At 37.8% G+C, this 23,536-nt stretch overlaps 4 protein-coding genes across 4 annotated transcripts; all 4 read left to right on the top strand.

Annotated features, from left to right (window-relative positions):
• Window positions 1-1,279: 1,279 nt before the first annotated feature.
• Window positions 1,280-2,336, top strand: LOC131784334 (beta-2 adrenergic receptor-like). The gene has a single exon (XM_059101136.2). It carries the CDS (start codon window positions 1,280-1,282, stop codon window positions 2,255-2,257), a length of 978 nt encoding a protein of 325 aa, XP_058957119.2. The 3' UTR covers window positions 2,258-2,336.
• Window positions 2,337-5,939: 3,603 nt separating this feature from the next.
• LOC131784369 (adenosine receptor A2a-like) lies at window positions 5,940-7,202 on the top strand. The gene has a single exon (XM_059101173.2). The coding sequence runs from the start codon at window positions 6,005-6,007 to the stop codon at window positions 7,025-7,027; it is 1,023 nt and encodes a 340-aa protein (XP_058957156.2). The 5' UTR covers window positions 5,940-6,004; the 3' UTR covers window positions 7,028-7,202.
• A 4,743-nt stretch (window positions 7,203-11,945) lies between these two features.
• On the top strand, window positions 11,946-13,034 carry LOC131784333 (beta-1 adrenergic receptor-like). Its single transcript, XM_059101135.2, has one exon. It carries the CDS (start codon window positions 12,005-12,007, stop codon window positions 12,929-12,931), a length of 927 nt encoding a protein of 308 aa, XP_058957118.1. The 5' UTR covers window positions 11,946-12,004; the 3' UTR covers window positions 12,932-13,034.
• Window positions 13,035-16,342: 3,308 nt separating this feature from the next.
• On the top strand, window positions 16,343-18,470 carry LOC131784370 (beta-1 adrenergic receptor-like). Its single transcript, XM_059101174.2, has 2 exons — window positions 16,343-16,438; window positions 17,383-18,470. Exon 2 carries the CDS (start codon window positions 17,400-17,402, stop codon window positions 18,414-18,416), a length of 1,017 nt encoding a protein of 338 aa, XP_058957157.2. The 5' UTR covers window positions 16,343-16,438; window positions 17,383-17,399; the 3' UTR covers window positions 18,417-18,470.
• The last annotated feature ends 5,066 nt before the right edge of the window (window positions 18,471-23,536 follow it).

The following is a 23,536-nucleotide window of genomic DNA, read 5'->3' as shown; positions in this document are numbered from 1 at the left end:
CGTCTTTAAACGAGGTAGAAGTCTTTAGACCACGAGGGAAATGTTACTCCGATAGTGTTCTGGTTTACGAAGCGTTAAATATTCAACTGGCATTGCTTAAGTCCGGTAGCTGAGTTCTGACGAGAAAAATAATCAAATAGAGAGGTTGTAAACAAAGACGTTTACTACAAACGGTAAAAAACGACTTCGTGCCGTCTGTGTTCAGCCGCTTGTGCGTTACGACGTAAACTATTGTATAGGCTTTAATTATTGCCTGTCTTACGCCAAACTCTCCAAAAGAGCGTTATAACATAACGTCACAACAGCCATGTTGGCGATGTAAAACGATGGATTGGTAGCCTTTCAGTGTAAATATTTGCATAATTGCTGCTTACTGAAAGAGTGATCATTCCTTTTTTCATTAATATAAACTGCGGTGTTTTACATGGATTTCTAGCCCTGAGAAAAGCCGTTACAGCATACTTGTAAAGTTACGATACATTTCTACGTGTGTTTGATATCGCCGAGTCATTGGTATAGCCATATGTCATTAAAGACTGGATATCCTCTCCTACTTTTAAAAGAGTGCGAAGTAGTCCTTACACCCTGAAATCTGCAGAGGACTGGAAATTGAGTTTCTTATGACCCAGAAGAATATTTATTCACGAAGACAAATAATGACAGATTAAAATAAAGATTCATTTTGGGGGTCATCCTTCATTTTAGTTATATTTTCCGTTGTCAGATCAGCCTCCAGACTTCAACGTTAAACATCAAATTCGCCCGCTGACTCGGAAGAAATCAATGTTGCCACTTTTGTGATTCGCACGAAACACAATTTAGCTGTTAACCAGGAGCTGTTGACAATTAGAGTATCCAAATTAAGAGTTTTCTAGTCCACATCCTGCGTTATTAACTATAAAACAGGTGCACGTCAAGGGAAACCTTTCTATAAATTTTGGTTCTAAATCGTCTCTTAATCTTCTACAAAATAACTTGAATCGTAACGATAACTCTTTTTATCAATTATGGAAGGCAGGGAAGGATTAATACCGAGATAAAGATTTAAAAAATTTCTCAGGAGCGCGTCTTTCTTTTCATCTCTTTTACCGTTTTCGGAAGCTTTAAAAGATCATTACGACGCGCCTGTCAATAAAAAAGGATATTGCATAAGAGGGATATGATAATTCATGCCAAAAACACTTTAGTTTCAGAAAGATCTGTTTGGTTTGTAGAGAGGATAAGAAAAATTTAATCGTTTCTCAAGCTTACTTTCTTTCTTCTGCTATCGCCATCCACCATGAATGATAGCGACCCACACGTTCAGCTCAGCAGTGCAGCGTCCATCGTTTTATCACTATGGCTCTCAATGTCTGGTTTTGCAGCTGTAACTGGAAATGCAGTTATGTTGTGGCTTTTCTTCAGAAATGAGTCTTTACGAACAATTTCCAACCTTTTTTTAGCCTCTTTATCCGTAGCGGATCTTTTGGTTGGGCTTGTGATTGTTCCTGCCTGGATCATATTCATGTGGTGGTTAACATTTCACAACCTTTTTAACGTCTTTTTAGAATGCTTGTGGGTTCACACAACCGTCACCACCACTTTCAACATTTGCTGTGTTTCAGTCGACCGGTTTATTGCCATTCGGTTTCCTTTCCGTTATCAGGATATAGTAACCAAGAAAAGATGTTGCACAGGGATAATTTTGGTGTGGTTATTTTCACTGGGTCTTCCTTTCTCGACGTTGTCGGTAACTGATGAGGAAAGTATCAGTATCTCAGTGCTGTGGATTTCTGTTGCACTTATAACATTTGTTATTCCATTACTTGTAGTCTCATGTTGCTATATTTGTATTTTCAAATCGGCAAAAAAGCAATTTAAAAGAATATCAGGTAGAGAAAATCCTACAACATACAACGACAATGTCAGAGTTCGTAGTATGAAAAATTTCAAAGCTATCAAAACAATCGGTTTTGTCTTGGGTGCTTGTATTATCGCATGGACGCCCAGTTTTGTTGTTCTGTTTCTTGATTGTTATTACACTGTGATAAGTGACTGGGATAAAAGTTTGAGACTATATTATGTTGTGTGGCCTTGGGTTGAGGCAATCGCTTTTACTTCATCAGCAGTCAATCCATTCATATATTACTTTCGAAATAAAGAGTTCCGCCCAGCTTTTCGCCGTACATTTCGCTGGTTACCCAGAAGACGTAGCAAGATAGGCACAAGAACAACCAGGTTGAAGTCAACTCGAGACCTAATGACAGAAATGGTTTGAGTTGTGGAGATATAGGAAATGAAAAGAAAGAGTTCTGAAGACATCTCAAAGGAAACACGACTGCCATTAATAAAAAAATTTGAAATGAACTGCAACTTTGTTTTGTGCATTTTATTGTAAAAATAGCGTGTGAAAGTCTAATAAATTACCCTCTTTATAACAATTCTTTATTGGTTGTCTCTGTGTAATTCGTTTTGACAGTCCCTAAGTTCTAAGATCTGCTTAGGCGGTTACTCAGTTGCCTTATGTCCAGCCATGTTTTAGGAGATGTTTGCAAAAAGAGTGCAGAACAGGTTTTTACCTTTCTCTAGAAATATCTTTAGGTGATTTCTTGTTTGTTCTTGAAAACGCCCACAGATATAAGGTTATTCAGCATCGACTCAATGATCCTGGCTGGGATGATCATGTCAGTTCAAACGCATAATCAAAAGATTTTTCAGATTAATTTGCAAAATTCACTCGTTATTCCTAAGAAACCTCTAAAAAAGAAATTGTAAACAGAAGTCGGTTTCCCGGGGATCAGTTGAAAACGAAACCCATATCTTCTTTTCAGATTAATCCTGAGACAGAGAGCATCTATTGCTGATACATGTACCTCACCCAGAAAAAGGACACAGCAGTTTTACGTCTACCTTTCAATCATTGTGGCTTTCTTAAATCTATGTTATATACTCATTAAACAATGTTCGTGTTTTCAATAATACTAGTGCCTTATCAGTGTACGAAAACCGTCCTCTTTTTCCTGAATGGTTGTCATCAGATATTTTTATCTATTCTAATGTGCATGACATCATATGTTTACAGTAAGATAACAGTTAAATTCTACTCTGCGCTCAGTGAGGCATTTTGTGGTTATGAAAGTTCTTCTCCATTTAACTTTAGCAGGTGAAAAACTTCAGATAAATAATTTGCAAAGTTATTTGATGTTCTTAAAGTAACAAATTTCGGATCCCCCCTCTTCCTCTTTCTATTCCGAGTTTGAATTAACAGAGGACCTGGTGTCGTTGTTTCTCTAGGAGCAAAATCAGATTCTTGTCAGTTTTCCAGGAGGCTCAATCAACGTTCCTCGTTGAATATATTTTCAAAGTCTAATTTACGAGCAGGCCATCCCAGAAGTTTCTCTGTCAACCGACTGTTTTTCAGTTCAACAACATTCTCCTAAGCAACGGCTTCTGATTGCCATTGATTTGTCGAACTTAAAACAAAATTGGTAAAGGGTAGATAACGCAATTTGAATACTTTTTTTAAATGTCTAAGCAAAGACAAAGCGAGGAAATACTTTTAATCTCTTTCACATTTGCAAAAGAATGAAGACTGCTCGGCCTGTAACTTGGCAACTTCTAGCCTTGTACTCTGTCGGAATATGATCAGCTAAGCCTTAGCCTATAAGATTTCATCAGTAATTCTCCTTTATGTCTGCCATATAATTAATGTGACGTTAATTTGGAGAATTCGGAATTGGATCAAACAATAATCCCCTAATTGATGTTTCTTTATTCCAATTACTTGTCTGCTTGATATCGTACCGATAGTGTCAGTAAAATTCAGCCTAGATCACTAGTGAGACTTAAATGGTTAAAGACACATAAGGACATAAACATGCAACAACATTTTGTCGAGATCTACTGTTGTTCACGAGGTGTAACGTATCCCTAAGGTAGTTTTGATCATTGGAGAGCTTAAAGGAATTGGGATCTTTAAGCTGGAAGGACCCCTGAGAGATAATTCTATTGAACTTTACCAGCACTATGAGACGTTTATCTTTAAACGAGCCATTAATAAATCAAGTGTACTTTAAGAATTCATTAATTATTGGTAATTATGTTATTTCTTATTTCACTTTTCTTACATATCATTTATTTATCGTTCATATGTCTATCTATTTTTCCAGTTTTACTGTCACTAATCACATTTAACGTTAAAAATTCATTTATTTAGACATTGATAACGATTTCGAAACATTTTTTAGAAAGGTGTTGTTCTTGTTATCTTTATCACAGTTTTGAGGAATTTTAAAAGTTTAGACTCAGATTATCGATTCGTCTTCGTTAATGAAAAGCATATCTGCACGAATGCAATATTATGATTCATACAAAAACATTTTAGTTTCAGAGACATCTAGTTAGTGAGAGGAGAGGACAAGAAATTTTCAAGCGTTCCCAAGCTTACGTTCTTTTCCGAATAATCTTATGAAAAGATTGCAACAGAAGTTGGCTTCTACAGAATCAGTATAAGCGAAACCCTATTTGCAGATCACTTCTTTGGCTCAAAGCATCAGAAGATTATAGGTCTACTGTAGTCGATTATGGTTCAAGCCTCCCTTGGAACAAAGTGCCAAAACAACCTAAATGTGTAAAATCATTTCACTACATTAAACGTAGGCTTTTAACCTTTTGTAACCAGCGAAGTGTAAGTTGATAGTGTAAGTTTGACTGGAAATGGGAGGACAATTTTGTAAACTCATTTCTGATAAAAATTATTCCTCTTTTAACTTATTTGATATCTTACTTTTAGGTATATATTTCTATGGGGGCGCGAAATCAATTGGGACAATTGCTCCAGTTGGTATTTGATATTTATTCATTTAATTAATTGTTTATTTAAGTGTACGTAGGCAATGAATTTAATAGATGTTAATACTAATTGCTTGATTCGTAACAAATATTTTGTGGTTTTAACGACAGAGAGAACGAGCACGACGCGAGAGAAAACTAGGGCGAGTGACAGGCATAAGGAAAGAAAAACGATGGAACCTCTACAATTGAATTGTCTTTCCCCTCTCGTCATGTGCCAGCCACACTTGCTAGGAAAAACCAGTTCATACAGATGGTAGAAGAGTGGGAACGAGAGAAATTAGCCAGAAAACGAGTCCATTATAATTTCTTGTTGACCACATTGACACAATATGACATATTCAAATGACGAATTATGAATTATTAATATAAGTTATAGGAGTCATTTTTCATTTTGAAAAACATGTGTTTTCAGTTGTCACAATTGGCTCCAAACTTAGAGTTTCATCGTCGCCTTATCATTTCCTTCGCTCGGAATCGAGTCCTAAGCATACGGTATCTTTTGTGATTATTGTTAAACTGCATGTAACCGTTAACCAAGAGCCGTTAATTGTATGAGAATCCAGAATTTAGAGGTTTCTGATGGACTTCCTGTCAAAAAAGCAGCCGGATCTCAGGGTAAACTTTGTTTTCAATTATTGTTAAGCTTTTTTATTTATGCGAAACACTAGAGATTTTAAGAGTGAGTTTCTTTTTCATTGTCGATGAGAGGCAATGAAATATTAAGATGTTATCTTAAACATTTTTTATCTCACAAAGGGCAAAAAGAGATAGAAATGAAAGAATCAATCAAAAATCATTTTCTGGAGGAAGGAGTACTTCTTTATCTTTTCTATTGTAAATATGCTCAATACTGAAGACCGATTAAGTTTTTGTTTTAGTTTACTGGTCAGTTCGTTTTGATCTCTGAAAGGGAGATAAACGCCCTTAAGATATAATAAGATAACTTGTTAAGGTGTTAATAAGAATTTTGAAACACTTTCCACAGAGGTGTCACTTTATCCATCTCTTTTACCACAAGACGTGCCTGTCAATACAAAGCATGTCTGCCTATAAGAAATATGATGATTAATGCAAAAACATTATTTAAGTTTCAGTAATACCTGTTTGGTCAATAGCTTGGACAAGAAAATTTCAAGGATTTCCCAAGCCTTTTTCCTTTCTTCTCCCAGCAATGAATATTTGCCATTCTCACGAACTTCTCAGCAGCGCAGCATCCATCTTTCTATCAGTGTGGCTCTTTCTATCTAGTTTTGCAGCTGTAACCGGAAACGCAGTTATGTTGTGGTTGTTCTACAAACACGCATCTCTACGAACAATTTCCAACCGCTTTTTAGCCTCTTTATCAATAGCAGACCTATTAGTTGGGCTTGTTGTAAGCCCTGCGTGGATCGTTATTGGATTTTGGATTCAGCCTCCAGTTTTCTCAAGTTTGTTCTACTTTGCATACATATTGTGGCTTCACACGACCGCCGCCACCACTTTCAACACTTGTTGTGTTTCTGTAGACCGGTTTATTGCGATTCGGTTTCCTTTCCGTTACCAGGTCAGTATAACAAAGAAAAGATGTTACACAATTATATTTTTGGTGTGGCTGTTTTCTTTAATTCTTCCTTTCTCGGTGTTTCTGGTAGATTATGAGCCCATGATAAATTATTTTGTGTCGATGATTTTTCTTGCGTTTATAATATCTGTTATTCCATTACTTGTAGTTTCATTTTCCTACGTTTGTATTTTCAAATCCGCAAAAAAACAATTTAAGAGAATATTAGCAGGAGAAAATCCTACAATAAACAGCGACAGTTTTAGACTTCGTACTAAACAAAACCTTAAAGCTATCAAAACAATCGGTTTTGTTTTGGGTGCTTGCATTATCACATGGATGCCCAACTTAGTTCTGCTGCTTGTTGAATGTAAATATACCTTAGAAAATAACTGGGCTAGAATTTGTTCGTTGAACCTTGTTGTGTGGCCGTGGGTTGGGACAGTCGCTTTTACCTCATCAGCAATCAATCCATTAATATATTACCTTCGAAATCAAGAGTTTCGCGAAGCCTTTCGTCGTACCTTCCGTTGGTTTCCTCGTGAACGCACTGGAGAAGGCACTCCACAAACCGGGTTGAAACCAAGTCGACGCCAGATTTTACGAAATGTTGTGAGACCTGGAGATGCAGCGAATAAAGAGACAGAGCTCTGAGGACAACTCAATCGAAACAAGACTTTTTCTTCTATGGACAGATGAGATGAGGCTGAAACGGACCAAAACTTTCATCAGTCCATTTTCCTGTAATTTTCGGCTAAAAATCTTATTAAAAAACATCTTCAGAAGAATGCCCAGACATTGCTTTTCACTAGTATTTCTTATTCTGTTTTGAGAATCCTTTAAGTTCAAGACGTTCTTTGATGTTTACACACATTTATGCTTAGAGATTCGCGGACCAGTAACAACTGTTTCCATCTGCCTTCATTCGTGCTCAATTCCCTCAATTTTATTGCTTCTCTCGGTTTTTTTGTCGTGATCCCTCACACATATCCCTGACACCTTATTCCATCGGGATGAATGCAACGACGTAGGTCAACCCACGTATGATCTTTTTTCATGTGGTATCCATCAGGGATCAAACGAATTGATTGTGCGAGACGGAGCTTTTCTAGAAAGGAAAACTTTCTTGTAAGCAATGGCGATATCTTATGTGAAGCCAACTTCTGGCGGATTTTTGTGAAAAGAAGATCTTCAAGAATTTGATTGAATTGTGGCGGACCAGAGTTCCCTCCCATCTTTTTGGCCACTCTTTTTATAATATTTTAGAGCAGTTATATGTCTTTAGCAATCAAAGGACCTGCGAAATATGACTACAAAAGAATACTTTGTTGGTCTGCAGTTCTAAGCAAATTGACAAGAAGAAAGATAGGATAAAATATCAAATTTCCTTTCTTAGGGAAAAATACAATACTGACCTTGCCCTTTGTGAGATATTGAGAAATATGCTATCCTAACTCAGTATCAGTTCAGTGATCCCTACCCAGGAGATCCTTTGGGGTTTAAAAAGTTGATTCATCTGTGTTACCAAATAAGTCAGTAGAATTTGCTATTTTTCTCCCAGTAATCTTAAAGTGAATTTGTAACAGAATTTGGCTTCTAGGGAATCAGTGTAAGCTGAACCACTTAGCTTAACACGGATCACTCTTTTAGCGAAAAGCATCAAACGTTGATGGTAATATTGCTCGAACCATAAAAAGGATCTAGCATTTTAACGAAAGAAAGAACAAGCACCAAACGAGAGAAGCCAGCCTGTTTGACTGGCTTGAATAAGGAAAAACGATGGAACCTTCGTACCTGAACTGTCGTTCCCCCTTCCCTCTCCATCACGTACAAACCACTGTTGCTGGGAGGAAGTGGTTCATACAGACAGCAGAAGAGTGGGAACGAGTGAAAGTAGCCGGAAATTCAATTTGGTGACCCAATTCACAAATTATGACATATTCAAATAACGAACTACCTAGAGATTTTTTTTTTTTAACTTGAATAAACATCCTGTTTTCAACTGTCACACTCGGCTCTTTCTCTTTGTTTTTGGTTGATCATAGGTGCCTGTTTCACAAAGGCAAGGAAAATATTACTTTTGCAGTGCTGTCGATTTCTTTAGCATCAACAACATTTGTTATTCCGTTACTTGTACTCTCATATTCATACGTTCATTTTTTTAATCAGCAAAAAATCATTTTCACAGAATATCAGCGGGAAAAATACAGGAAAGTACAACGAGAATTATAGAGGAAGAACTATAAAAAAATTTAAAGCTATCAAAATTATCGGTTTTGGTTTGGGCGCTTGTATTATTATATGGATGCTCGATTTAATTCTGCTGTGTGTTAACTGTTACTTTGTCATAACAAATGACTCGGGTGAAATTCATTCATCGGCCTTTGTTGCATAGTTTTGGGTTGAGGCAATCGCATTCACTTCTTCAGCAATCAATCCATTTAATTATTACTTTCGAAACCAAGACTATCGCCAAGCCTTTTGCCGTACCTTTCGCTGGTTGCCTTATGAACTCACGGGGGAAAGCTCACAACAAATCGGGCTGAAACCAAGGCGACACCTGATGATACGAAATGGTGTGAGATCTAGATATATAGCAGTTAAAGAGACAGAGCTCTATGGACGTCTCAATCGAAACAAGAATTTACCTCCCATGATGTCCAAGCGGACCGAAACACTAATTGGTCCATTTTTTTAATTTTTTTTATTTATAGTATATGGAATCTTGTTAAAAACCATCTTTGCATGAATGCTTAACTTTCCTTAATATATCTTAGGTCCTCGTATTTCATAAATTTCACGAGATTCTCGGGCCAAAAGTAAAAAAAAATAACTTGTATGCCCGGGACAACTGAGGTAACCATACAATACAACTGCATGCCACCATTGGTTCTCAATTAACTAAGTTTCATTGTTTTCTTGATTTATTTCATGATCGCCCTAAGAAACCCGAGAAAGTTTGAATGAACATCATTATAGGTGCGGTCTCAGGGAACCACAAAATGTGACATTGGTAAACTCCAGGAGATAGAGCCTTTAAAGAAAAAACTTGTAGTAAGGAATGTTAAAATGCCTGATATGGAGCCAACCATGGAGTAAATGTTTATAAAAAGAATATAAGACAAGTTTTACCCCCTAACCTTTCTCTAGAAATTCATTCGAATAATTTCCCGTTTGTAATTGATAACACCCGTAGATATTAGATTATTTAGTACCTATTTTGAGATTCTAGCTGAGATGATCTTATTGAGTCAAATGCGAATTCAGAAATATTTTCACAGGAGGATATGGAATTCACTTGCCAACATCCAAGAAAACTTATCAAAAATGTCAACAGTAGTCGGATTCTCGGCAATCAGCTTAACCGATGCTCTCAAACTTGATTTCAAATTATTCATATATCTCGTGGTATCTAATACCAATCCCAGGTACTTGATCCGGATATCTCACTCATTTTCTGATTATGCACTACATTAGACTTTTCATTAGAGGCCGTACTAACGACACTCCCTCCCGGTCACAAAGTTAAACTGCGACATGTGTCTTTAGTAGTTCGCTTTCATTTCGAAAGTCAATCGGGATTGCATTGGTTTTGCTTTACTTCGCTCCGTGATTTGTCCAGAAAACTTTCTCTTCAACTCGGCCAATCAGAAAAAAACTGCCCCAATCCATGGCCATACAAAAATATTCAAATTTCAACTTCGGATATTGTATTTTTAGTGTTCTGATTAGTTCAGTCAGTTCCGGTTATCAGCCCCTACAACGGGTTACGTTATCTTTGAAAACATCCACAACGCTTGAGAAGAACTTAAAGTTTTATCAATTGAACGGAATACTTGTCTCAGTAAGTTTTTAATTAGTTGTCACCCACTCAGAGCGAGAAATTGATGTTCAGGATACTTTTGAAAACGAAAGCTTTCCTCGATCATTTGCTGTTCTCGGTTCCATCAAACAAAATATTTAAACAAATTGTGCATAACTTCTTCGCTTGTCGATAAACTGGAACTCAAACGCACTCGAGTGCTCCCGCCAGTATTGTGCCTTGTACCTTTGGCTGTTTCTTGGATTAGAATCTACTCTATCTCGTGTATAAGATATTCTGGTAAGGCGTTGTAAATTGCATAGCGTTGAATTTTCATTCAGTTTCGGTTGTAAAGCGATACACAGGTCATGAGACTCAAATTTTACCGTTTTTGTGGTCGGAAGTAACATTAGCTTCCAATAGATTAAATTGGAAAAAAATTGGATTTAAAATGAATTTCGTAAGCTCCTACAGCAATAACGAAAAGCGCAGAGTTCAATAAAACAATTATTTTGTTCGCGCTGGTTGATTTTTTTAAAGGAACTTTGGTAAAGCCTTAATTCAAGGTTGCTTTAACCTTTTTGATCAATTTCTTATATTGGGAGCTGAAGACAGCCCCATCTGAGAAAGGTGAATATGTTATAAGACAAAAATGGTATCAAAAAGATAATTTTATGTACGATTGACTCGTACGCTTTCCTATCGTGAATTCTGTGTTGAGCAGCTGTTCAGTCACTGTTATTATTAGCTTCATTTAAGTAAACTATGTTTAATTTTTTATGTTCAATTCTTTCAGGATGATTGTAGGTGCAAACAACTTCTACTTTCTATCCTCTATGATAAATTTGTAATTAAAAAAAGTGTTATTGACTAGAAATATGTGAGAAATCGAGAAGAGAGTCGTGCCGAGAAAAGAGCAAGTAACTCAAAAGAGTTTATTTCTTAGAATTTAACGCGCGTTGTCAATCTGATTCGTTACTGAGTTCGGAATTATTTACCCAGAAAAAGAGTAGGATTGGCAGCCTAGCTCGTGGCACCTCTAAAAGCACTGTGAACATGTTCTGTTACGTTTAGTGCTAGTTGTCCAAGCTGTAAGTTTATCAAAAAGAAAATGAAGAATAAAGGAAATTCCTAGCATAGTGTTAAAGAAAAATCAACTTTTCTCCTAACAGTTAGCCGAAAAACGGACATTGATAAATATACTGATGACATATTCAGATAAGGAACTATTTGGAAGTCATATTTCATTTTAAACACAGATTTGTTTTCAATTGTCAGACTACGACCCAGAATTAGAGCTTCACTGTCATTTTCTTCGCTACATTTCGTTCACTTGGAATCAAGTCCTTGGCGGGTAAGTCATGAATATGGTCACTATCACCATAAGCTTTAAACTGCTTTAACCAGGGGCCGTTTATAATTTGAGTATCCACAGCTGCATCTCAGAGCAAACTTAGTTGTCAACTATCAGTAATTTTCAAGCTTTTGAATTCATGAAAAGTCAAATGTGATTGAGTTTCTCTTTTATCGTTGATGAAAGACAAAGGAAGATTAACTGATGTATAAATACGAATTTTGTTATATTTTTCAGAGATGTGTTGTGGTATCTATCTCTTTCACCGTTTTGTGGAACTTCAAATGTTCAGACTTCAATCAATTCGACGTGCCTGTCAAAAGAAATTATATCTGTATAAATAGAATGATATGATTTACGCAAAAACATTTTAGTTTCAGAAACATTTGTTTGGTTTGTAGAGAGAACAAGAAAAATTTAAAACTTTCCCTAAGCTTAATTTCTATCCTCTGCTGTAGCTGTACACCATCTTACCATGGATGATGGCCAACCTGAAGAACATCTGAGCAGTGCAGCGTCCATCGTTCTATCACTGTGGCTCTCCTTGTGTAGTATTCCGGCTGTTACTGGAAATGCAGTTGTGTTGTGGTTGTTCTATAAAAACGATTCTTTACGGACAGTTTCCAACCGATTTTTAGCCTCGTTGTCGGTAGCAGACTTTTTAGTTGGGCTTGTGATAGACCCTGTGTGGATAGCCATCAGATTTTTTATTGAGGCCTCGTCTCCTAGTGTTTTGCACGAATTAACATTAATGTTGTGGATTCACACAACCGCCGCCCCCACTTTTTACATTTGTTGTGTTTCTGTCGACCGATTCATTGCCATTCGGTTTCCTTTCCGTTATCAGGACATGGTAAACAAGAAAAGATGTTACACAGTGGTAATTTTGGTTTGGTTATTGTCATTATGTCTTCCTTTCTCGAAGTTGTCGGTGACAAACGCGGGAGACATAAATAGAGCAATATTTTGGTTTTCTTTAACATTTATAACATTTGTTTTTCCATTAGTGATAGTTTCATTATCATACATCTGTATTTTAAAAGCAGCAAAAGAACAATTTAAAAGGATATTTGGAGATGAAAATTCTCGAAATTACAACGAAAATATCAAAGTTCGTACTTTACAAAATTTCAAAGCTATAAAAACAGTCGGCTTTGTTTTGGGTCCTTGCATCATCACATGGATGCCAAGTTTAGTTCTGATGGTATTTGATATTAATTATGCCATAGAAAATAACAAGGACAAAATGCGTTCATTGCTGTTTGTTGTATGGCCTTGGGTTGATGCAGTTGCATTTGCTTCATCAGCAATCAATCCATTTATTTATTACTTTCGAAATCAAGACTTTCGCCAAGCCTTTCGCCGTACCTTTCGTTGGTTGCCTTGTGGATTCACGGAGTAAAGCGTAAAACAATCCGGACTTAGGCCAGGTCTACACCGATTGGTACGAAATGGCGTGAGATCTGGAGATATAGCGGTTAAAGGGACAGAGCTCTAAGGACATCTTAATCAACAAGACTTTGCCTCCCACTGACAGACGATATTAAAATTAAAGGGACCAAAATTTTTTTGTTTGTTTTCTTTCTGTTCTGTGATAAAATACATAATTTGTTGGTCTACGGTTTTGAATACATTAGAAGGGGAAGGATTGAGGAAAAATTATTTCTCTAGAAAATACTTTAAGGGTAATTTCCCTTTTGTAAGGTATAAAAATATACAGGATACCATTCTTCTGCATTTATTCAGTGATCTAAGTTGAAGAGATCATATTAATTCAAAGTCTTATTCAAAGGTATCACCTAAAAAATCTCTAGTTATTTGCAAGTCATTTTAGGGAAGAATGTCAACAGAGGTGGGTTTCTCGGAAATCCTTAAGCTATTTAAGGATTATTCCTTTCACTCAAAAGCATCTAACATTGATACTAGTTGCTCGACACGTAAGAATGATTAAGCAAAGCACATCTAGCTTTCAATCCTTGGGGTTCACAAATCTGGTTTAGCAGCTGTAACTGGAAATGCAGCTGTGTTTGTTCTACTATAGCGAGTCGCACATATCTGTCCCCATATTAAGCCTTTCATTCCCAAGATCTCCTGCCATGCAATTCTTATGATGTTAATTTGAATCACGTGACTTGTGTATCGCTTTACAACTGAAGCTGAATGAAAAATTCAATGCTATGCAATTTACTCAGCCTTACCAGAATTTGGTATTGGATCAACTAATAATCTCCTAACTGATATTTTTCTTTATTCTCATCACTTGTCTGCTTGACATTGTGTTGATATTGTATGGTGAAATTCTGTCTTGGTCACTCGTGGGAGTTAAAGGGTTAACACCGTTGACAGAAGCAGACATTTATAATGACTCCGGTAAAGATGGTAGATGGAAAAACTTCAATTTGAATCTGGAGAGGAGAAATAAACGGGGATGGGAGAGGGGAGGGGATTTTTATCGTGATGATAATGATATTGACAATGAGGATGATAATTATTGAATCAAAACGTAAGACGTTGATGGAGATGAAGTTCTGACAACAGAGAGACAATGGGAACTACACGGGAGTAAGGATCCTGCTTGACTGGCGGAAATAAAGAAAACGACCGAATCTTCGCACTTAATTTGTCCCTTCCCTTTCCGTTACCATTATGTAACAGCTACCGTGGATAGGAACAAGCGATCCATCAAGACAACTTGTGTAAGTCTAATCTTCATTTTCATCATTATACCTTCATTATTCCTCTCGTTGAGGAAGTAGTGCGATGCTGGGGTGGTTGTGGGGATAATCTTGAACTTAAAGTATGGGGTAGCCCCAATACGTTGTACGGGTTTATGAGCGGTTATAAAGAAAAACTACTCGAGAAATGATCAGCAAAAACACCACCAAAGCGGTGATACGATGAAACTAACACAAAAAGAGATCCTAAAAAATTTATTTCCCTAAATAAACAATGCCACTCGTACATGCGATCATAGTTAGCGTCAATTGCTTGCGAACTTAAAATTTAAAAGTGTAGTCTAACCACGCCCGTCATCCTGTTAATATTTTGCACGGTAGGCGATCAGCTTTTTCGGGTTACCCTTCGAATACTGCGATGCAAAGCCTGGCGAAATTCGCCATTATGGAAAAAATAAACCCACGGGTTGATAGCTGACGATGAAAGCGCGACTGCCTCAATCCATGGCCATGCAGCATCATACAACTTTTCATCGGTGCACGGATCACTCGCAGAAAACTCGTGCACAATGGATAGGACAAGGCAAGGCATCCAAGAAACGACAAACACACCCAACACGAAACCGATGGTTTTGATAGCTTTATAATTCTGTATTATACGGCTTGGAAAACTACTTGGTCTCTCGTCCGCCGAAACACAGACACAAACACAGCATAGGTTAAGCGTTGTAGCAGCGGTAGCGTGAATCCGCAACATTTCCATAAACTCATTCAAGGCGGCTTGGGTCACATTTGACGGCTGGATCAGACATCCAAAGGTGATCCAGATAGGGTCTATAACAATTCCAACTAAAAAGTCAACTACAGACAACGAGGCTAAGAATCGGTTGGAAACTGCACGTAAAGACTCATTTCTGAAGAACAACCATAACACAACTGCGTTTCCTGTTACAGCTGCTAAACCAGACGAGAAGAACCACAGCGAAAGAACGATGGATGCCTCCTTGCTTCTTTAATCATTCAAGCAGCCAACAGTCTTGGTGATTCAATGCAAAAGGAGACTTGTGGAAGGTCTGTAAAAAGCGATGGAAGAATTTTTTCCTCAAACTTTTACAATATTCGCCCGGTCAACCGCGGTAAACACTTAAGACCCCGCTTGCGATGTGGATCAGTCCTTCGCATTAAAATTTAAAACAGACGTAAAGATTTGACTTTGATATTTTCCTTTAGTGAGTCCCTTACAAAGAGTGATTGTCGTTTATGTAATCAAAGATGCGGTGAATTTGAATAAAACAATATGGATATTGCATATCACAATGCAACGCGCAAAAAAATTTATTTGCCAATTACTATGACTGCGTAGAGCTTGTATTTTGAAACAAAAATTGGGGAAAACATTTGACAAATTATTAAACTGTACGGTATATTTTTCGCTTTTATCCTGGACGATTACCGACAGTTATATTGTCTTATGCTAATGTGCACATCAAATTTACTACCGCGCGATATTTAATTTCGATGCCATGCTCTTATCTGAAGCTTTGCAGGAAGCTTTTTGTACTCATGACAGTTCTTGTCTATTCAGTTTTAGCAGGTGACAAGCTACTACCGACTACGGGTCACTTTGTCATAAGATTAATAAATATTCTAGGAGTGGCAAACTTCAGAACCTCTACATTGAGCCCGTTCCTTGTTTGGATCAGCAGTAGGAACAGCGTGTTCGCTTCTCTCAGAGAAAAATTTCACTGCTAACTTTCTATGAAGCTTGTTAAGAGTTCCGTGCTTATGACATTTTGTCAGTATAAATTGAAGTCCTTCAAGCACTCACAGCACGAGTTGAGGACCACCTACGTCGTTCAAATTTAACATTTACGTGCCACCTTAAAGTTCTCCAAGGCAAAGGTCTATTTACAGTGCTCGTAACTATCTCGATCCGGTCACTTGGTGCATGAAAACTGGCCAATAATGCATTAGAACAACTTATTTAAAACACATTTTTATTTGCAACTCTTTATACAGAAAAGTAAGAATTCCTAATTAATCTCATATCGTCGCCATGTTTTGTCTTCTGTCTGCATTTGAACAGTAAATCAAACATAAGGATATTAGCATATGAAAGCACTTTGTCACTTTTATATTACCAGGGTAAACCAGACCCAAGGAAGTTTTGATTACAAGAGACTTAATGGAAATATGACTGATCTTTCTGGTTAAGGGACTCCGGAATGAAAATTGTAATGTACCTTGCCCGATCACTTTATATATTTATATCATTTATTGATTGATTTCAAAAATTAATTCTGCCGTTTACCAAATTTAATTTATTTGTCTAGTTATTTTTTTTAATCATTTTTGATCACCTTGCTGAAGACAGAGGTTTCTGGCGACATAACGTTATGTTTGCGATTGAAAAACTTTTATCAATAGAATTTTCGTAAACTGTTGCACTTGAGGTTGGCAAAGGCTGACTCTTCCCGAATGTCAATGGACGAGAAAAAGATGGTCGTGATCTTCTTCATTTTGCTCGCTAGGAGTCAAGTCCTTGCCGGGTGAGCCATGAAGATGGTCACATTTGACACTAGCGTTAAAGTACATTTACTGTCAATCAGGATTCATTACTAGTGTTTATCTGGAATTAGGAACTTTGTCAAACAACTTTCTGTCACTGAAGCAGCTTTATGTTAGCGGAAACTTTGTTGTCAGTTATTGCCAGGCTTTTTAATTTTAAGAGAAATCAAATGAGTTCCTTTTTTATCGTTGCTGAAAGGCAAGGTAAGACTGAGATATAAATAAGAATTTCGAAACGTTTTCCAGAGAGCTGTTGTCTTATCCATCTCACACCTTTTACCGTTCTCCGTTTTCAGACTTTAGATTAACGAAGGGCTGACGCTCGAAACGTCAGCTTTTTTACCCTTTACGGTGGCCAATTTACGTTTTCAACTCAGTTGTTAACAATAAATTACCTGCTATACTCTCCCACCGACGCAGCAGCACAGTTTCTCTAGAAACTTACCCCCTTCAGATAAAAACGACGTGCCTGTCAATAAGAAGCGTAACTGCTTAAAAGGAATTTGGTGATTCATGCAAAATCAGTTCAGCTTCATCAACATTTGTTTGTAGAGAGGAAAAGAAAATTTTAAGCATTTCCAAGTTCACTTTCTTTTTTTTTCTGCTGTAGCTGTACATCATCTTACTATGAATGATAGCCATCCAGACAAACATCTCAGCAGTGCAGCTTCCATCTGTCTATCAGTGTGGTTTTCCTCGTCAAGCTTTGTAGCTGTAACTGGAAACGCAATCGTGTTGTGGCTGTTCTTCAAAAACGAGTCTTTACGAACAATTTCCAACTGCTTTTTAGCGTCACTGTCCGTCGCAGACTTTTTGGTCGGGATTTTTGTAGACCCTGTGTGGCTCACTACCAGATGTTTGATTCAGCCATCGCTTCACACCTTGTTGGTGGAAGTTATAGTAGTATTGTGGATTCACGCAACCGCCGCCACTACTTTCAACATTTGCTGTGTTTCAATCGACCGTTTTATCGCCATTCGGTTTCCTTTCCGTTATGAGGACATTGTGACTAAGAAAAGATGTTATGCGGTCATCATTTTGGTTTGGTTTAGTTCACTGGGGCTTTCTTTTTCAACATTATTTCTAGATGGTTCAAAAAAAGCGATGTTTTTGTATCTAACATGCATCATCTATGTTGTATCATTATTAGTTGTATCTTTTTGCTATGTTAGTATTTTCAAGGCTGCCAGAAAACAGTTCAAACTCATAATCGCTCAGGAAAATCCCCGAAACTTCGACGAAAATATTAGAGTTCTTGCTGTGCACAATTTTAAAGCTATCAAAACGATAGGTTTTGTTTTGGGTGCTTGTATATTCACGTGGATGCCCAGTTTAGTTCTAATTGTAGTTGACTGTTATTACATGCTAACCGAAGGCGAGAGTGAATTGCTTGAATTGTTTCTTGTTGCATGGCCCTGGGTTGACGCAATCGCTTTTACATCGTCAGCGATTAACCCACTGATATATTTTTTCCGAAATGGCGACTTTCGTCGAGCCTGTCGTCGTGCGTTCCGACGGCTTCCCTGTCTTCATTCGAATATTTCACCTGAAATTGGTTCTACATCGGAAAGAAACCAAAATGACCCGATGACACGAAATAGTGAGACAAATGGCAACTTGGCAAGTCAAGAAAAAAGGGAATGAAGGAAATTCAAACGGAACATTGCTCCACTTAATTAGAAACCTGGTCGACCTATATAAACAGAACGGAACATCTGTAAATAAAAAAAAAGACTTTGGTTGAAAATAATTTTTTTTCTCGTTATATCAAGCAAGTTTTACTCGACAAGAATTCTTTATTTTCCCCAGAAACACCTGTCATTTTGAGCCCTGGTCATATATTCAGTCTAGTAAATTATTCTGGTAAATAGTTTCGTCTCAGAACTCAGTTCTTAGTTTTAACTCGGTTGAATTCATGAAGGAAAGACCGAACCCTTTCATGAAGTAGGCTGTTTTCAAGGGACAAAATCGTAAAAAATTATATACAATTAATAGAACTTGTTTTATCTTCCGTTTTTTCGTTCTGATTGATTTAAAACCACTCAAGCTATGGGTCACTGATTTGGCCGTAAAATCAATAAATATCCTAGGACTGAAAACATTGGATCCTCTACCTTGAACCCGTCGCTAGTTTGACTCAGCGATAGAAGCAGCTAAGTCGCTTCTCTCAGAGAAATTGTAAACGCTAATTTTCTACGGGGCATATAAAGTGTTGTTCAAACACTCACAGCATGAATTGAGGATCAGCTATATTATTCAAATTGAAATTATTAGACCACCTCAAGCTCTCCGAGGCAACTCTCTGTTTACGGTGCATGTGAATTTCTAGGGCCCGGTTACTTGGTTGAGAATTGATCAATAAACCGATAATCATGATGCAACAGATGAAAAATAAAGACAATGTTCTTGCAACTCACAAGCCACACAGAGGAAATAATTGCTACTTCATTTCCTTTTTCAACGCAATAAAGACTTCCTGTGAATTTGCCGACCCCGCGTTTCGTTCTCAATTTGAGTTTAAAAAGAAACTCATGGACATGCGCACACAACAACATTTTGTTGAAGTCTGCTGTAATTTTACTAGCGTAAGCCAGACCCTTGGAAGTTTTGATAACAAGGGAATTAAATAGAAGTGGAACCTTATAGCTGGCGGGACCCCGAGATGGTAATTGCATATAGTCCTTACTCCAATCGACTTATTTACTTTGGGCATTAACTATTTGATTTCAATCGTCCCTTCTATTAATTATCAATGTTAATTAATTCATTTCGGGCAGCTGGTATGTCGGCTAACTATGTCCGCGGCTGAGGTATTGTCCGAGAAATGAATTTTTTAGCCGAGAAACGAAGCTTTGCGGAAAATTGTGAAATCTATGGACAATCTATCAGCCAGGGACATTATCAGCTGACATACCAGGAAGCCCAGAAGAGGATTCAATTGTTTTGTAACCCTCTCATTAATTTTCATAACGCGCGTCGACAGCAATTTTTTTAAACTTTTTTTGTGCTTTCATGAGCAGCCTTTGAGATAAGCTTTTTAACGTCACTATCACTGGACTCTACCTTCTTCCATGTAAAGTAATAGAGATGAAAAAGTGAAACGTTTGAGCCGGTTATTTTCCGCTGGCTTCGTTTCCTTTCGACGCAAATAATCGGAGTACAAATATCGACGTTAACGGTGGTTATTGCCTAATAACTGTGCGGTGATTTTGTACCTCGTGACGTAAAGTAGCTAATGAAATCACGCGAAAATTAATGACTAGATTATAATCGTTTACGTATTCGTTCATTTCATTAGCTTTTAATCAATTCTCAGTTTGGAATAATATTCATTTCTTCTGAAGAAAGAGAAAAATTAATAAACGTTTATGAATGCATTCTCTTTCTTCCTCCTAAATTTGGTAATTTTTTCCCCTTAACGTGGACAAAGGCTGACTGTTACCCCTCTCAACACATGCGGCAAGGAAGGACGATGGGAGTGGGAAAGGAAGAGAGGAACAGACTGCTTGTGATGGACCCTGTGTGGATCTTTATCAGATTTCTTATTCAGCCAGTAGTTCCCAGCGTTTTGTCCGACTTAACGTTGGTGTTGTGGATTCACACAACCGCCGCCACTACTTTCAACATTTGCTGTTTCTGTCGACCAGTTCGTCGCAATTCAGTTTCCATTCCGTTTTCAGGAAATTGCAAGACATTTTGCCTGAGAAAAGATGTTACACAGTGTTCGTTTTGTTGTGGTTATTTTCATTGTGTCTTCCTTTCTCCACGTTCTCGGTAAACGTTGAGGAAAAAATTAATACAATACTATGGTTTTCTTTAACATTTGTAACGTTTGCTTCTCCATTATAAGCAGTCTCACTTTCATATATATGTACTTTCAAATCAGCAAGAAAACAGTGTAGAATAATTTTGGGCGACGAAAATCCTCGAAATTGCGACGAAAATTTGAGCGTCTGCATTGTACAAAATTTTAAAGCTATCAAAACAGTTGGTTTTGTTTTAGGTGCTTGCATCATCACTTGGATGCCCAGTTTAGTTCTTTTTTTTAATTGAATGCTATTATTCTCTGGCGTATAGCTGGGGCAAATTATGTACATAGATCTTTGTTGCATGGCCTTGGCTTGAGACAATTGCTTTTACTTCTTCAGCAATTAATCCATTCACATACTTCTTTAAAAATCAAGAGTTCCGCAAAGCCTTTCGTCATACCTTTCGCTGGTTGCCCTAAGGATGATTGATGCAACGAGAAAAGTGCCAAGCTGGGTTGATTTCAGCTCGACACCTAATGGTACGAAATGGTGAGCGTTCTGTAGATAAAACAGATATAGAGACAGAGCTCTTATAGGGCATATCAAAGGAAACAGGACTTACCTTCTATCGACAAATTATGTCGAAACGGACTGCAACTTTAGTTTGCACATTTTTTTCGTAATATTGACTTGGAATCTGACAAAAAAAGTCGTCTTTGCAAGAATACCTGACTTTGCTTTCTCTTGAGTACATGTACTTTGTCCTCACTTTAAAATAATTTATTTTCTTTGATTTAACGGGTTTCTTTGACAGTTGCCCGTTGCCTTGTACGGAGCCAATTGCAAATAGATGGTTGTTAAAAATGAATATAGAACAGGTTTTATTTCTTAAGACGCTGGTTCAAGTTATTCCCCTTTTGTAACTGAGTACGCCCATGGATATCAGGTCACTAAGCATCGATTCAGTGATCCTGGCTAGGATGATCAGATCAATTAAAATATTTCTGGAGGAACTGATTGAATTCACTTGTTATTTCCAAGAGATTTTCAGTGAAAATGTAAACAGAAGTCGAATTCTCGGAAATCAGCTTAAAATGGAACCCCTTACACCTATTTTCAGATTACTGCTTTGGCTTAAAGCTTATAATGTTAGTTCGGAGAATTTGGTATTAGATCAACAAAAAATCCCTTAATTGACATTTTTCTTTATCCTCTTTGCTTATCTGCATGATATTCTCCTGATGTTGTTGGGAGAAATTCTGTCTCGGTCATACGTGGGAGTTCAATGATTAACATCGTTGCCGGTACAGGTTTCCTCTGAACTTCCCGACCCCATGTTTTGTATTCAATGCTGACATAATGATTATGAGAAACGTAAGGATATAAGCATACAACCGCATTTTGTTAAAATCAGTTGTTATACTGATTTCGCAACGAGAATTATACAGAACTTTGCCGGAACATTAAGGGCCTCTTCATATGAGCGTAATTGACCGGGCTGGCCCGCTTACCGGGACGAATTTTGCCTTGAGTTCATATGAGAAAATTCAGCCCGGTTTCCGAGATGAGAAAAGGTCGAAGATCCTGGGGACGAGTTTTGGCGCGAAATTAGAAAAACAAAAAAAAGATGGCGAAACGCAACCAAGTTATTACTTTTGCGCCTATTATGGCTTTGGCAACCCTTTTAGCTGTATCACTACAGTTAAACGGGTCGCTAATGATGTGGAAAATTCATCAGGCAAAGCAAAACGACGCCATTTGGCCGCCTTGTTTTTTATGTTTAAGGCGAACTGCCAGGTTCCCGTGAGGGCGGTGCAATGTCTGCCGAACTAAACGTCTAATACAACCCAAGGCGGAGAGTGCAATGCCTTATGGTTGGGCTCACCAATAAACAAGAGGGTCACCAGACACCAACTTCGTTGGGGAATCGAACCCCACCTCGCAAGAAAATAAACACACACGCACCAAAAATTAGACACACACTCGATAACAACAAGAAAACGATAATAATAACCCCTAGCCAGCCAAGGGGTGGCACGCAAACAAAAAACAATAATCATAACCCCTAGCCAGCCAAGGGGTGGCACGTAAAACAAAAACCCAAACAATAATCATAACCCCTAACCAGCCAAGGGGTGGCACGCAAACAAAAAACAAAACAATAATCATAACCCCTAGCCAGCCAAGGGGTGGCACGTAAAACAAAAAACAAAACAATAATAATAACCCCTAGCCAGCCAAGGGGTAACACGCAAACAAAAAACAAAACAAGTACAGCGACGACGGAAAGCGGACTATAACACGATTGACAGATGGCTACCATTAACAGAAGCAACGACACAACGGGCGCCCCACCGACGATGGAAATAACGGGGACAACGAGAAGATTGGAACCGCTTAAAAAGGACCGGAACGTGACATTTCAAGCGCGATTTCACCTTGGCGATAACGTCCACAGCGCCAGGCAGGACATTAAGGAAACGAAAGTCGTTCCGGAATTGCCAGATGAAGAATTTACATAAGTTAAGAAGATAGACGAGGACACGGGGGGTTGCGCACAACTCATCAGAACTGAAACCAAAACGGACTTGATGCAAGAGAAGGACCGGACACATAAAGGAAAAACTAAACATTAAAGATTGCAACCAGGAAAGAACACTATAGGCTAACGGACAGTAAAAGAAAAAGTGGTCGAGAGATTCGACGGGAGCACCACAAAAACAGGGAAAGGGTACTGGCAATCTAAAGGATGCGAGGTAATTTAGTGTTAACAACTGGGTTGAAAACGTAAATTAGCCACTGTAAAGGGTAAAAAAGCTGATGTTTCGAGCGTTAGCCCTTCGTCAGAGCTCAATCGCTTACGTTTTTCGTTTTACGTTTCGATTTACGTTTTCAACCCAGTTGTTAACACTAAATTACCTGCTATACTCTCCCACCGACGCAGCACCACAGTTTCTTTAGAAACTTACCCCTTTAAAAGAAAAAGAGGTCGAGAGATTCGACGGGAGCACCACA

Source organism: Pocillopora verrucosa, chromosome 14, assembly GCF_036669915.1.
Source record: "Pocillopora verrucosa isolate sample1 chromosome 14, ASM3666991v2, whole genome shotgun sequence".
Taxonomy (NCBI): domain Eukaryota; kingdom Metazoa; phylum Cnidaria; class Anthozoa; order Scleractinia; family Pocilloporidae; genus Pocillopora; species Pocillopora verrucosa.
The sequence above is the reverse complement of the archived record's forward strand: the minus strand, read 5'-3'. Positions and strand labels throughout refer to the sequence as shown.